Below are 13,507 nucleotides of genomic sequence, written 5' to 3'. Positions count from 1 at the left end.
GCTGCTTCACCGTTGAGCTGCTCGTCATAGTACTGATTCCACCTCTCAATCACCTCACACTCGTTCGTAAGAAGGTTGCCGTCTAGGTCCCTGCACATATCGGCTTACGGAACGTAGCCTTTGCGCGAACTGTTCAGCTTCTCGTAGAAATTCCGTGTGTCGTTTACACGGTACAGTTGTTCCATCGCTTTGCGATCTCGTTCCTCCTGTTGGCGCTTACATTCGTCATCGAACCAGTTGTTTCCTCGATTCGGAATCGCTGTACCTAGTGCCGCTATAGCAGTACTTCCTATGGCGGAACGGATCTCTCTCCAGCCATCTTCAAGAGTAGCTGCGCCAAGCTGTTTTTCTGTGGGTAGTACTGCTTCCAGCCGCTGTGCGTTGTCTTAGGCAACCCCGGCGTCCGCAAGTTGCGCGATGTTGGGCCTTGGCGTCCGACTACGACGAGTGTTGTACACCGCAGAGCGCTTTGAGCGCATGCATACTGCAACTAAGTAATGGTCCGAATCTATATTCGCACTGCGGTAGGTACGAACATTGGTGATATCAGAGAAGAATCGCCCGTCGATTAGAACGTGGTCGATTTGGTTTTCGGTGCGTTGGTCAGGTGATCTCCAGGTGGCTTTGCTGATATCTTTGCGGGGGAAGGTACTTCGAACAACCATGTCACGGGAGGCTGCGAGGTTCACGCATCGTTGGCCGTAATTATTCGGTACGGTGTGCAAGCTGTTTGGCCCGATTACCGGTCCTACCCGAGCGTTCATATCACCGATGACGATTTTCACGTCCCGTTGCGAACAGCCGGCCTACACCTCCTCCAGCTTCGCATAGAACGCTTCCTTCTCGTCGTGGGGTCTCCCATCGTGTGGGCAGTGTACGTTGATGATGCTGTAGTTTAAGAAACGGCCTTTGATCCTCAACTTACACATCCTTGCGTTGATCGGAGTCAATCCAATCACGCGTTGACGCATCCTACCCAGCAGTACAACCGGAGCAAATACTCATGGGTTCAAACACCACATAGCCCCTTCAAAAGATCTTAAACATGGTCCGTGCCTAAATTCACAACCATCAAGACACCATAAAATGGTCTCAGTAACCCATAAATATACCAAGATATGGTATTTTATATGAGATCTACCGGACCATGGTAATGGTGTTTTCATGGGTTGAACCCATTTCAAACACCCATGTCAAACCCCATGAGCATGGGGGTATTATGGGCTTTTCGTTTGCTCGGGAATGCTGGTTCCCAGCTCGTTAGTGCTGCCACAGTTCGGGTAGAAAGTAGCTACCCGACGCCCGCTTTTCCATACCTTTTGTCCTGTCAAGCAAAGTTCCTGCAGTGCTACGACTTCAAAGTTGCGTGGTTGGAGTTCGTCGTAGATTATCCATGTTCCGAGTTTCCAATCGTAGTCCTTATTTCGTTGCGTAGGTCTTTGCCGATTGTTCCGATTCATATTTTCTTCTGCATTGTTCGTAACGGTTAGTTTTCCAGGCGGCTTGTTGGGCCTTCCCAACCCCCTGTCTCGCCGGAGGACCATCGTGTCAGCTCTGTTCAAAGTCTCACGCTGACACGAGGACGATACATCAGCCGCCCCTAACATGGAGAACAGACGCTATTTTGAGCCGCCCCTAACATGGGGAACAGACGCTCGGATGGACTCGCCCTCCGAAAAGAGGAGCCCCCCTTTCTGTCCTACCGAGGTTGGTTAGCCGATCTTTCCTATGGTTACTCGTACCCCAGCTGGAAAGGGATAGGAGTTACTGGACAAGAGGCTAAGGACCACTGTGGCGAACCACCGGGTCTATATTACGCATTTCCAAGTCATTTACCAACTGTGCTGTGCTGTTTCTTGCTCCTCCTTGATTCGGCATGATCCTTGCCAATGCGTTAGTTGTCCTTGTAACCTTCTCACATACATAGTCGACATGGTTGTGGTAATTTAATCAATCGTCGACCATCACATCCAGGGGCTTCAGCTCACGCATCGACGGGATGGATTGCCCCCCGACACTGTTCTCAACACGCTGGTTTTTTTCAGTTTCTGAACAGCACTACCTCGGTCTTGTGGTGAGCCAGCTGCAACTGGACGTCAACCATCCAGGTTTCCACGATGCCTATTGTGTCTGCCGTTAACATCTCCACCTTCTCAAGGGTCTCGACGGTTATCGTCAAGACAACGATTAAAGCTTCTGGATCTTCTATCTATCCGGGAAGTAACCATCCAGACATTTCTGTAGGACTATCGTGAACATGTCCGGAAACGCCAGGATCGCGGTTTTCTGTTGGCTGTACCATCCGGTCCGGAAGCTTTCTTCGCTTCCAGCCCTTTTGCCACTATCAGGAGCTCGTCGTTAGAGACTCGATTGTCACCAGCATTCCTACATCAATGTACGGTATAGGCGGCCATGAGCTTGGGAAAAGACCCTCCACGATAATTTTCAATTTGTCAGCGCTCTTTGGACCTTTGGTCGTGTCCATAACGACATAGTAAACATTGCCCCAGGGGTTAGCGTCTACTTCTCTGCACAGCTTCTTGTACCAAGTGGTCTTGCTTAGCACTATCTCGCGTTTAAAGGCGACCCTGTCCGCCATGAATGTTACCATTTACTCTTCTCTGACTGCCTCTGCGCGTCTTCTGGCTTTTAGATAGGCAGCTCAGAGGATACTGAGCCTTTAGTTCCACCAGTACGCCGGACGCCGGTAGTTCCTCGGCTCCATTTTCCTCGGCATTATTACATCACAGGCTCTCGCTACTGTTTCGACAGCTCACCAGCACTCGGGATTGGAAAAACGATGTCACCACGAAGTGCTTCTAAGAAAAGGTTTTTGTCAAAGTCCTTTATTTTTCACTTTCGCTCGCCAGTCCTCACTCTCCAGTTACAGTAACCGACCAATGGTATAGTGAATCGCCTTGAGATTGCTATGTATGTACTGCTCACTAACTCGCCAATTCGTGTTATCCGACAGCGAAGGACTGCAGAATGTTATGCAAAAAAAACGTAAAAACGGTCGCCTATCCATTATCGATAGGCGACCGTTTTTACGTTTTTTTTGCACACTCTTACATCCAGCTTCGCCAGGGCTTCCAACAAGCTGTAACCTGTTGCGTTGGTCAGCCTGCTATCCCACTCCACGGCCCAAGCGTTAAAATCTCCTCCTATAACAACCGGCGTTCGTCCGACTAACGAGTCTTTTAGTGCGTCAGGCATCCGATTGTACAGCTCTGGGTTCCATCTTGGGGAAGCATAGCAGCTACAGACGAATACGCCGTTGGTCCTGGCGATCACGAAGCCTTCCTGTCTGTTATCCACAACCTCTTGGACAGGGAAACTGCCCACTATCCATCACCGAGTTACCGTTATCGGTAGGAACACGATACGGGTCTACAATATTTGTATCGCCGCACTTCGTTTGCCATAACACTTGGTGTGCAGTGTCGCAATCATTGAGATTAAGTAGGATTATCTCCATCATGGTTGGCCTGCCTTCGCCTTTTTGTATGCAGGGCATTTGTAGCCGCCCGGTTTGCAGTTCATGCACCTTGGTTGCTTCGAGTTGTCTCTAGCAACGGGCCCCTTTCCTCCGCGTTTTCTACACAGTGCAGACCTGTCCGGGCCCTTGCAGTTCCTCGCCTAATGTCCGAGGTTCAAGCACCTGAAGCATCGCTCTATCAGTTCGATTACTCGCGGAGTGACTCTCAATGAGCATACCGACCATCCGACTTTTATCTTGCCGGTCTCCGCCAGTTTGTTGGCAGCGACCACTGGTAGTCGCCTGTTCCAGTGTTTACTGTCTGACTGCCGATACGCCATGGAAACGATCTATATCAGTAATGGCCTAAGAGGAAGCCTTTTCGCCGACAATTTCTTCTGTCAGAGACATCAACCCATAATGAAACTTGATTAGGACAACGATGATAGCGACCTCACATTATATTGCATTCAGGGGGCTTCCAAATTAGTTTATTTGATTTAGACTACTGTTATCTGGCAGGAAAAGAGCATAGTTACGGCTTTCATTGTCACAATCAGCGTTTCCCGAGTATTGGAAAAAATCAGTTGTTTCCAATTTTCAAAAAGAGTGAGAAGTAAAATCTTGCAAACTATCGTGGCATAATCTCACTTTACGGTGGGTCAAAGCTGTTTCCAATCTTAGTAGGAAACACGCTGTTGCATGAGACCTTAGTATATATCTCGAAGTATCAACTTAGCTTTTTACCAACAACTACCAATCTAGCTCAATTCATGGCACACGGATAGCGGTTTTAAAACATTCACATCTGAAATTCGAATTCCAAAAATGGTAGTATTATTCTGAAAGTGTACTTACCCTGATTGTTTGCCAGTGTTGTATAACCGTATTTGCATTTCTTTTTCACTCGTACTTCATTATTCTTCTTAACTCTCTACTAATTGTTTGATTCACACCAGTTTAAAACACCAGTCAACACCTCAAGAACTATATCAAGAGTACTTATTCAAAAGGTCCTAAGTGACATTGAGCTCGAACTGAGAAAAACGAGGCTGAAGTTTCATGGACCTAAAACAAATCCCTATTAAAGAACAAATATGCGTTTTGATGGAACAATTATGCCAATATAGTCTAAGGACTATGCTCTTTAGGTAAATAATGCTAAAAATATGAAATGTTTAGTGCTAATGTAGTTTTTAAGCACTTTAGAATGATGCGTCCTTTTGAAAATTATAGGACCTTTCACATAGGTCTTCTTTTCGGGCCCAAGAATCATACGACGCTGCACATACGGCTTTTTTCAGCAAAGGTAGCTCTTACGACGAATATTGAATTTCTTCAAAGTTTTCGACAAAATGAGCACCGGAATACGAATGTTCTTCATTACTATGGTAAATAGTTGCACTGGATTTAACAGAAGTCTTGCAGAAAAAAAATGCGGGAAACTTTAGTTTATATTAACAAATCATTGGCTGGAAGTGGTTAAAACCAACGAATGGCATGTTACTTTAGAATAACTAAGCTTTCCAATTATCATTTAATTATTATACTTATTAAATTTAACTTCGAAAATAAGTCGCATGAACAGAAGAAAATAATTTCTTTTATTTTGATGCTTAGGACGTTTTTACTAGGTACCTATGTGCAGTGGGGAAAACATGGAATGAAATGAATCTTGCGTCGTTTTTGCATGGCGCCTATGAACAGTTGCAGAGGTTTTGAAATATTTCGCGCATAGGTCCTTTCATTTTAAAAGGTCTCAAGTGCAAAATTTCAAAATATGATCATGAAAACTTTGCGACTTTTTATATAATGCTTGTTATTTTGATAAATACTGTGTATAATGAATCCTGGTTTTCGGTATTCGTTAGCTATTTTGTAATCACATGCTGTGCTGCAAATAACTCAGTTTGTTTACATTTGTCACTAAGGTCCATTTGAATCAGCACTCTTGATATAATCTCTTTTAATTCCGGAAAGGAAAATTCAAACAACACTTATAACAGATACACTCGTCAAAACGCTTGCTACGATTAGCTACATATTCATTACGGATTAGTCACATAGGTGCTCAAAGCGGTACTCTCCGTGGTATTAATATTCATTAACGATGCTACAGTGCTAGCCACATTTACGCTACTTGTAGAGTTTCCCGACTTTTGAAGTGCGGCCAAATTAAACTGAATCAGGATTATAAGGTAACTCGTAATCGCGCCGGTTATCTGCGAAAGAAAAACAGAAAAAGAAAATCAGTTGAGAGTTGCCTACAAACCCAGCTCACCGCATACCGCATAAAGGGTTGTCATGTCCAAATCGAAAAAACCGCAGGCACTAAAGTTGAACTGGTGATTCAACAGCTTCAGCGAGAGATGGTTCACAATCTGGTAGAAATGCGTTTCATCCACCATATTTGCCAGATGGTGCATGTAGATGCCAGTACGTTGCGATTCGGTTTTGGTCTTCCAGCAGACATAGATGCAGATGACACATTTTGCAGCAATGTAGAGAATCTGCAGCACCGTAATTTGTGGTACCTGCGCTGACCGAAACAGAACAGGCACATCCTGGCCGGAAAGTGCACAGTACAGAAAGTAAAACTGTGCAGTTATCGCCATGAAACCATGCGCCATCGAGACTAACATTTGGAAACTGAACATATGGTTGACAGATTTACCGATTTCACATAGTTCATCGTGTGTCCGACAAACCAAGATCATTTTCTTGTCCAACTTCTCGTCAATCTTCATGTATTTTTCGAAAGATAAAAGATCAAACTTGGACCGTTTCTGGGCAATCGCCTTTTCCTCATTTAACTTTTTCTCGAATGGTCTCACACTGATGATTTTCGTTCCGGCGGAACCCTTTCCAATCCCTTTCCGGTGACTACGAATCGTAAAGATCTCCCTTTCCAGATAATTCATTGGAATGTCATTCTTTTCAATCTCCAATTCGTCCTCCCAGTGGTCATTGTGTTCTTCCAGCAATCCAGCCAGTTCATCCATGTGGTTGTTCATAGCATGGAACCGATGACGAACGGCCAGCACCAAAACCACAAACCAAATGCGGCTAACCGAATTAATCCCGGTGGGAAAGGCGGTGATGAACCACACCAATGACCAGAGGGTAACAGACTGGGAGAAAACAACGAAGTTGTACGTGGTCAGCAGAAATTCGAACAACAGTACCAGCACAAGAAAAATTATGATGTAACGCTGGATTCGACTGTTGTTTACGGTGATGTTTTCTGTGGACAGTTTCTGATCCACCTTTTCCAGCCGGTCCAGGCAGTCGATGAGTAGTTTTTGGTTTATCATCGAAGCTATCAAATCGATGCACATCATCAGAGGTTCCATGTAGATGATGAAAATCCCGATTGCATTGGTAAGAGTACCTGAAAGTAGGGGAAAAAGCAGATGTAGATCAGGAGGTAGGGGCAACGTGTTGCTTAGAATTAATAGAATAGATTAGGTATAAACTCAGTTCGTATCAATCACTCGAAGTAACCGCTTGTGATTTCGCTTTGCTACCATTTTTACTCGAAAACGCCAGTATTGAGCCTAACCAACTGGATCTTTTTCCCGTTCGTGTTCAACCGAAATCAGTATCCTCCTCCTTAATATCCTCTAGCCTATCCTCGTACGCATACCGGAAGTTCTGAGTCTCAGCTAGTTGCATTTCAACCCAGTGTTTGCTCTCCTCCAACGAGTAACCATTGGTCAGCAAATCCATCGTCACTCCGTTCGGATCCACTTCCTCGCTCTCAGTTGCGTGACTTTCCTCGAATTCGTACATCATGTCCTCCCTCATATACAACGAACCGGCGTTTGTGTGAGCAGGGGCTATTTTCACCAACAACTTTTCCACTTCTTCGTCGTATTTCTTTTCTTCCTTGACAGGCTTAAATGAGAAACTTTTACCTTCCGTGTCACATTCGTGGGCTTCGCGGGCCACCTCCTCAACGATAACGAATTCTTCCGAAATATCCGGTTGCTCCAGCATCTCAAACGAATCGGAACCAACCGAATCGTTTTTATCGTCCGCTTCAAAGTCGTACTTCGTAGCCATATCGGGCATCTTTGATTTATACTTCTGATCATTAATTTCCTGGTACTGCTCTTCACTTATTCTAAACTCTTCCTGTTTGACTAACTGGATCTTCTGCTCACTCGTCGATTCTTCGACTGGTTTTGAATACACAGTTGCTTCCTCTGTTTCCTGCAGCTCTTCTTTTTTACTTTCCTTCAGCTGTTGAGACTCATCTCCCTGTTCTGTCTCTACGTGGACATCCTCTACGATGGTCTCGATTACAGCACTAGACGGCGAAAGCGAATTATGCCGGTCATAGTCCGTTATTATGTCCTTTTTCTTCTTTTGCCCTTGATTGAGCGGAGCTCGGAATGATCGTGAGTAATCGGATTCAATGGCTAGCTGATTGCACAAATTTTTCTTCCGATCAATGTGACGCTGGTGACTGCTGCCTTAAGCAGGGAAAAATTTGGTGTATTCAGCTCTTTTAGAAAGAGCTGTGCTCCTTTGCCATTGAACTATTATCGTCCTTGCTATAATGAAAACAGTCTAGATCTGGTCAAAAAGTACCTAAACCATGATGGGACTTAATTAAGGGTGAAATTTGTTTGTTATTGTACCACATTTTTAACACTTCCGAATTCGTAGTCTAATCCGTCACAAAAACAGCTATTCTTGCTACCAGAGCAGATATATTGCCGAACCATAATTCTTTTTCGTAAAAATAAACTTGAACCTGCTAGGAAACTTGTCTCGAGCGGGAGCATCGCAGAGTTTCAACTCCAGGATTTGTTTAAAATTGTTTGTTTTGTTTCATCGACCAAGAAACATCCATTGAGCTTCATCAGCACCTGGTAGTACAGCATATGGGCTCGGATTTCGACTGTTGTTTGCTGTTTATGTCTTTGGTTGGGTTGTTTATTTTCTCCGTAACGTGGACGGAACAATTTCGTTTCTTGCAAGCACGGAAAAATCGCAACATGAACCGGTCGTTCTCCATTCACAAGAAAGCTTTCTTCAACTATGAAGTGTTCCGCTGGCATAGAAAATTAAGCAAAGCAACTTGGCACAGCGAACCCACCCGAGCCAAAGCTGCAACAACTTGAATATTCATTTATCGTTTATCGTAGCAGAATATATAACAGAATATATAACTCGGAAGAAAGTTGCAAACGGCTGATCAAAATTAGTTTTTCTTGTGTAAAAAAGCCCAGAGCATCGATTCAAGATAATTAGATTAATCTCACGAAACGTATACACCCATTTTACTCCAATTCTTTGCACAACTAAAGTTTGAAGTTTTTCCTGGCATTAAATTTCGGAAAAGGCTATATGCGGCTGATCAAAGGTAGTAATTTTTATGCATAAAAGTCCAGGTTATCGTTTGAATATAGTTAGACTGACCGCCCGAAACGTGTGTACTCGTTTTACCCCAGTTCCTCCCATAATTCAAGTCTTTATTCAATACCGGTATTTCGGTACCAAAAGAGGGTCTGTATTCCCGGGATTTCCGATACCGGTATTACCGATACCACAACCATTTGGACGTTGATCTAACGGAAATTTGCCTGCATGATTGAGCACATCGTACTAGCACGGATTATACAGGGTGTTTGGTTCATGGTTAGGAACCTCTCGAGGGGTGATTGACTGTCATATTTGGAGGAAAAAAATGTTCTACACATACCATCAAATCTCAACCGTTACAGAGTTATTGAACTTTTTGTGTAAAAAATCTATTTGTCTTAAAGTACCTCTAACTCAAAAAATATACTTTGTATTTTAAATCTTTTAGTTCCATGCGAAAGGTGACAAATTTTCCTATTGAATGGTGTTTTCATATCTTTCAGTTAATTAGTTTTAATTACCTTTTAGTTGTAAAGTAGTTAAAAGTTAGTGTTTTGAGGCAGTTTTCGTTAATTTTCTCAAAACAATTAATTATGATTATAGTAATATCTATTATCCAAAAGTAGGGTTTTAAGACGATTCATAATTTGTTCTTAAACATCACATTCCTATCTCTTCTTATTTTTTAGTAATTTCATTGCTAAACTTTTCCTGTGATTGACTTGGCAAGTGCTTAAAAGACTATAATCTAAAAAATATACTTTATATCGTTATTTGCAAGGTTTCATTGGAAAGCTGAGAAAATTTTGTATCGGTGTATGCACGAATATCACTTAGTTAAGAGTATTACATGACTTTTTACTAGTAAAATTGTTCATAATTAGCGTTTTTGAGGAGTTTTATAACTATTTTAATCATTAATCTACAAAATTAATCCTTACTATTGTTCATTTGGTGCCACTTAACATTCTCCATACCTTGTTATTTGACACTTTGCTGAAGTTGCACAGGGAATCAGTAGATAATTATGCTTGGGAGTAGCGGAAACATCTTTCAATGTGCAACTCCTGGTAATCCTAAAGTGTTTTTTGGATCAATACCGGCGCACGCCAGGCCTGAACGTAGATCGCGGAAGGAAAGGAATGGTTAGTCCGATACTTGCTTTTGCTAAAGGCCGTATATACTACTGCGCACTCCACAAGTATCACGGGAGGAGGATATTTTTGTTAGTAAGAGTATAGAAGTTGGATATACTTCTTCTTTATCGACGTCAGAAAGGTGATTCCACTACCTAGACTAGATATCGATCCACCAATTTCATGGACCGGGGGACCAACGGCTTTACTTCCCTTCCGAAGGAAGACGTGACCACAGATTTTTTCACCTCAGAAAAATCTCAACGACCTCGGCTGGAATTGAACCCAGGCCAAATGGAATGAGTGGCGGTCACGCTTACCACTCAACTACCGGCGCCGTCTATTTTAAGACAAATAAGTTTTTAACACAAAAAGTTCAATAACTCTGTAACGGTTGAGATTTGATGGTATGTGTGGAACGATTTTTTTCTCCAAATATGACAGTGAATCACCCCTCGAGAGGTCCTTAACCATGAACCAAACACTCTGTATTCTGGTTGCAGTTGAAAATCGAAAAATTGACTTGCGTCTTTCGTTTTTTCCCTATTTACAGAGTGGGCAACTAAAGCGCATCATATTTTGACAAACATATGATTACGGCTTAAAAGCCAACTGTCAAAATTCACTTTGAATGGAAATTTCGGACAAACCGTAACTCGCAAATCACATAGGTTGGCAGTAGATTAAAGAGAAAAGTTGTCTTTATCGTTAACTGCTATGTACTGTATTCGGCCAGTAACAGTTTGTCCGGAATTTCCATTCAAAGAGAATTTTGACAGTTGGCTTTTAGGCCGTAATCCCATGTTTGTCGAGATATATAGGGCATTATAGCTATAAAGCCCCAAACAAAGAATTTTGTTCGGCGCTATGCGCAATATTGAAGCATTCCACACGATGTTTTGCATCATTCGGGATGATAGATACCATTTCATTCAGAGAATCGGCACTTAGTAATTAAGTACAGCTTTTAATGATTCGATCCAAAATTATTGTTTTGATTTTCATGGCAGTGATGCTGGCTGTACAGAGACGCCATTCTTGACAGGGGGCTGAAAAAAACAAGCAAATTTGAAGAAGAAAAGCATTAACAAATGACGTAGTGGGCCTTTCTGTTGCCATAATTTTTTTCGGTTTGGTCATAACTATTTTTAATCGGGATTTTCGAATGTACAAAGGTAGAGTAAAGATTTGTAAAGCATGTCCAATCTACCTATCCAAAACTAGCTCTACCTGAAAAGAGTTGCAATTCCGATTGGAAAGTTTCTGCCAACATCGAAGGATTTCACTTCATTGCAACCGCAGATCTCAAATTTATTTGTCAGTAAATGTTATTTTTTCATTTTAATAATCAAATAAATCAACCAATTTTGAAATTTATTGTTACTGTTAATTACCAAATAGCAGTATGCCGGGGGAGGGGTGGTTGGGGGTTATTGGATTGAAAAAAAATAGTTTATGCTGACTACTTTAATTAAATATTATACAATAACATTGAGAATCTATTGTTTTAGGCATCATAAGGACTTTTGGAAAATTGTGGGAATTGAAAATTGTAACTGAACCCTTAGCCGAGGTCCCATAGCTGTCAAATTATCATAAGCTCATTTTTGAAGAGATGTTCCGAAATATAGATTAGAGACAATTCTTCGAATGGGAAGTGATGTTTGATTAGGTTGATTGTCTATAAACATAAACTTGCTCACCGAAAAATTGCATACATTTCAATATTTGCTAAAAATGTTTTTTTAGAATGCCTAGAGTTGACACAAGAACTCAACGTGATTAACAACTATAGCAATATTTTGAAAAGTATAAGGAAAATGATGAAAAATTAATTTTTCCGTTTGCATTAGCAGGTCATGATCGGTTTTTTTGAGCGTTTGATTTTTGTTGTACTATCAATTATATAAATAGCCTCTAAAAGCAGGATTGAAAATAATAAATATTTCAAAATATTTCAAGTTAGTGGCTATTAATGGTGTATATTTGAGTGTTAAATTGAATGGTATAATAACATGTTGTATATGAGCACTCGCTTTGGAGTTGTGAGCTTTAATAGTGAATGAAAGTAAAATTACCATCAAAAAAAAATATTACCGTCATGATCACATTATTTCGAAACTTTGTACGTTTTTGAAGTATATTACAACGTAAAGCCGCACATCTTCTAATGATATAAATGATTCATAGAAGTAATTCAAAATATTTATTCTTCAAACAAATTTAGTTCGGAATTCAATGTCTTCAGCATAGTTTTCGACAAGACTATTTCAAAAAACTTTGTTGAATGAAGCAGGCAAAGCGTAATTGTTTAATTGACTGCCTTGTACGCAACCCACCTGGGTTCGTACATAAGCTTAGAAATTTTTCTAACTTGAAAAAGAGCCGAAAACCCTAAAGCTAATGCCTCTATAATCAAAATAAAAAAAAATTGTGGAAGACATTCCATAACTAATTTTGAAGAAGACGTGAATACTCCGTGTGTTTAGAATATCGACATATACTAGACTATATGTGAAAGAAAACCGTCAAAACAAGTTGTGCTGATTTTACTGTAATTGACAAATCTCTTCTGCTGTGTTCAAACAACAAAATTCACATTCTATTCATGATAGTCTCTAAAGTCTAATTTTATTGAAATCAATAGGCTTTAAGACAATTTCTTAAATATTATTTTCCATCTCGATATATAGCATTTATGTAGCCTTCATATTTTCTACAAAGTTTTTTAGAATGACATTATCAACAACTTTGCTGAAGACACCAAGGCTCTTACTATTTTTTGAAGAGTTACTTCTCCATAATTACTTCTAGGAGATTTAGTCACCAAAATAATCAAAGTATGCGCTTTTATATGTCGGACAGCTTCTTCGAGGCTGTTCAACCTTCAAAGTTGATGGTTTCGAAATGATTGTGCCGAAACCAAATGTCTGGCTACGCCACTGCCCAATAGTATAATGTGGCATTACATGCATCCGTATCAAAACAGAGAGAAAGATTCAAAATCATGTTCATAAAGTCTTGATAAAGTTTAATGATTAATTATCCTACAAGACAAATTTTGTTCACATTATAAACGAAAGTGTGAAACTTATTATTGTTTGTATTTTTGAAGTCGTAGATAACTTTTGTGTCGAATATTCCTCATAATCCGCAATTTCATGATAAATGTTCGTGCATTTTTCACAATTTCTTGGAAGTGACCGTGTACAACAAATTTGTAGTTTTGTAGAACAAAGCAATAAAGCTTTTTATTTGAAATGACATTTGGAATCCCTTTTAGTAAAAAACATGTATTTTTGTTTTGCAATGAGTGATGATTAATGATTAATGAAAGGAAACTATGCATATCAATGTTGAATGTTAATTTATTTTGAATCATTAATCGTTGCTTGCCAGGTCGTATTGTGTGTAGTAAGTGATCAAATCTAAGTACATAATACGCCAAGAAGATTTGTTTCATTCATGAATAAATTTTGTACTATACATTGGTAATGTTAAGGTTCAAAGAACTTTCGGT

At 40.8% G+C, this 13,507-nt stretch overlaps 1 protein-coding gene across 3 annotated transcripts in view; it reads right to left on the bottom strand.

Annotated features, from left to right (window-relative positions):
• The window catches only part of LOC131684588 (gustatory receptor for bitter taste 66a), a 213,782-nt gene that overhangs the window by 186,963 nt on the left and 13,312 nt on the right, over window positions 1–13,507 (bottom strand). For 2 of the 3 annotated variants that reach the window (XR_009304665.1, XR_009304666.1), the window contains exons 2-4: window positions 5,767–6,869; window positions 5,397–5,700; window positions 4,337–4,465 (exon numbers count right to left, since the gene is read on the bottom strand). Coding sequence is in view for 1 of the 3 variants with exons in the window: in XM_058967593.1 (XP_058823576.1) it covers window positions 5,527–5,700; window positions 5,767–6,869 (1,277 nt within the window). In the remaining 2 variants the exon portion in view is untranslated. The other variant, XM_058967593.1, reaches the window with a different exon arrangement.

Source organism: Topomyia yanbarensis, chromosome 2 (genome assembly GCF_030247195.1).
Source record: "Topomyia yanbarensis strain Yona2022 chromosome 2, ASM3024719v1, whole genome shotgun sequence".
NCBI lineage: Eukaryota > Metazoa > Arthropoda > Insecta > Diptera > Culicidae > Topomyia > Topomyia yanbarensis.
Note: the sequence above shows the minus strand (reverse complement) of the source record. Positions and strands in the feature narration are given on the sequence as shown.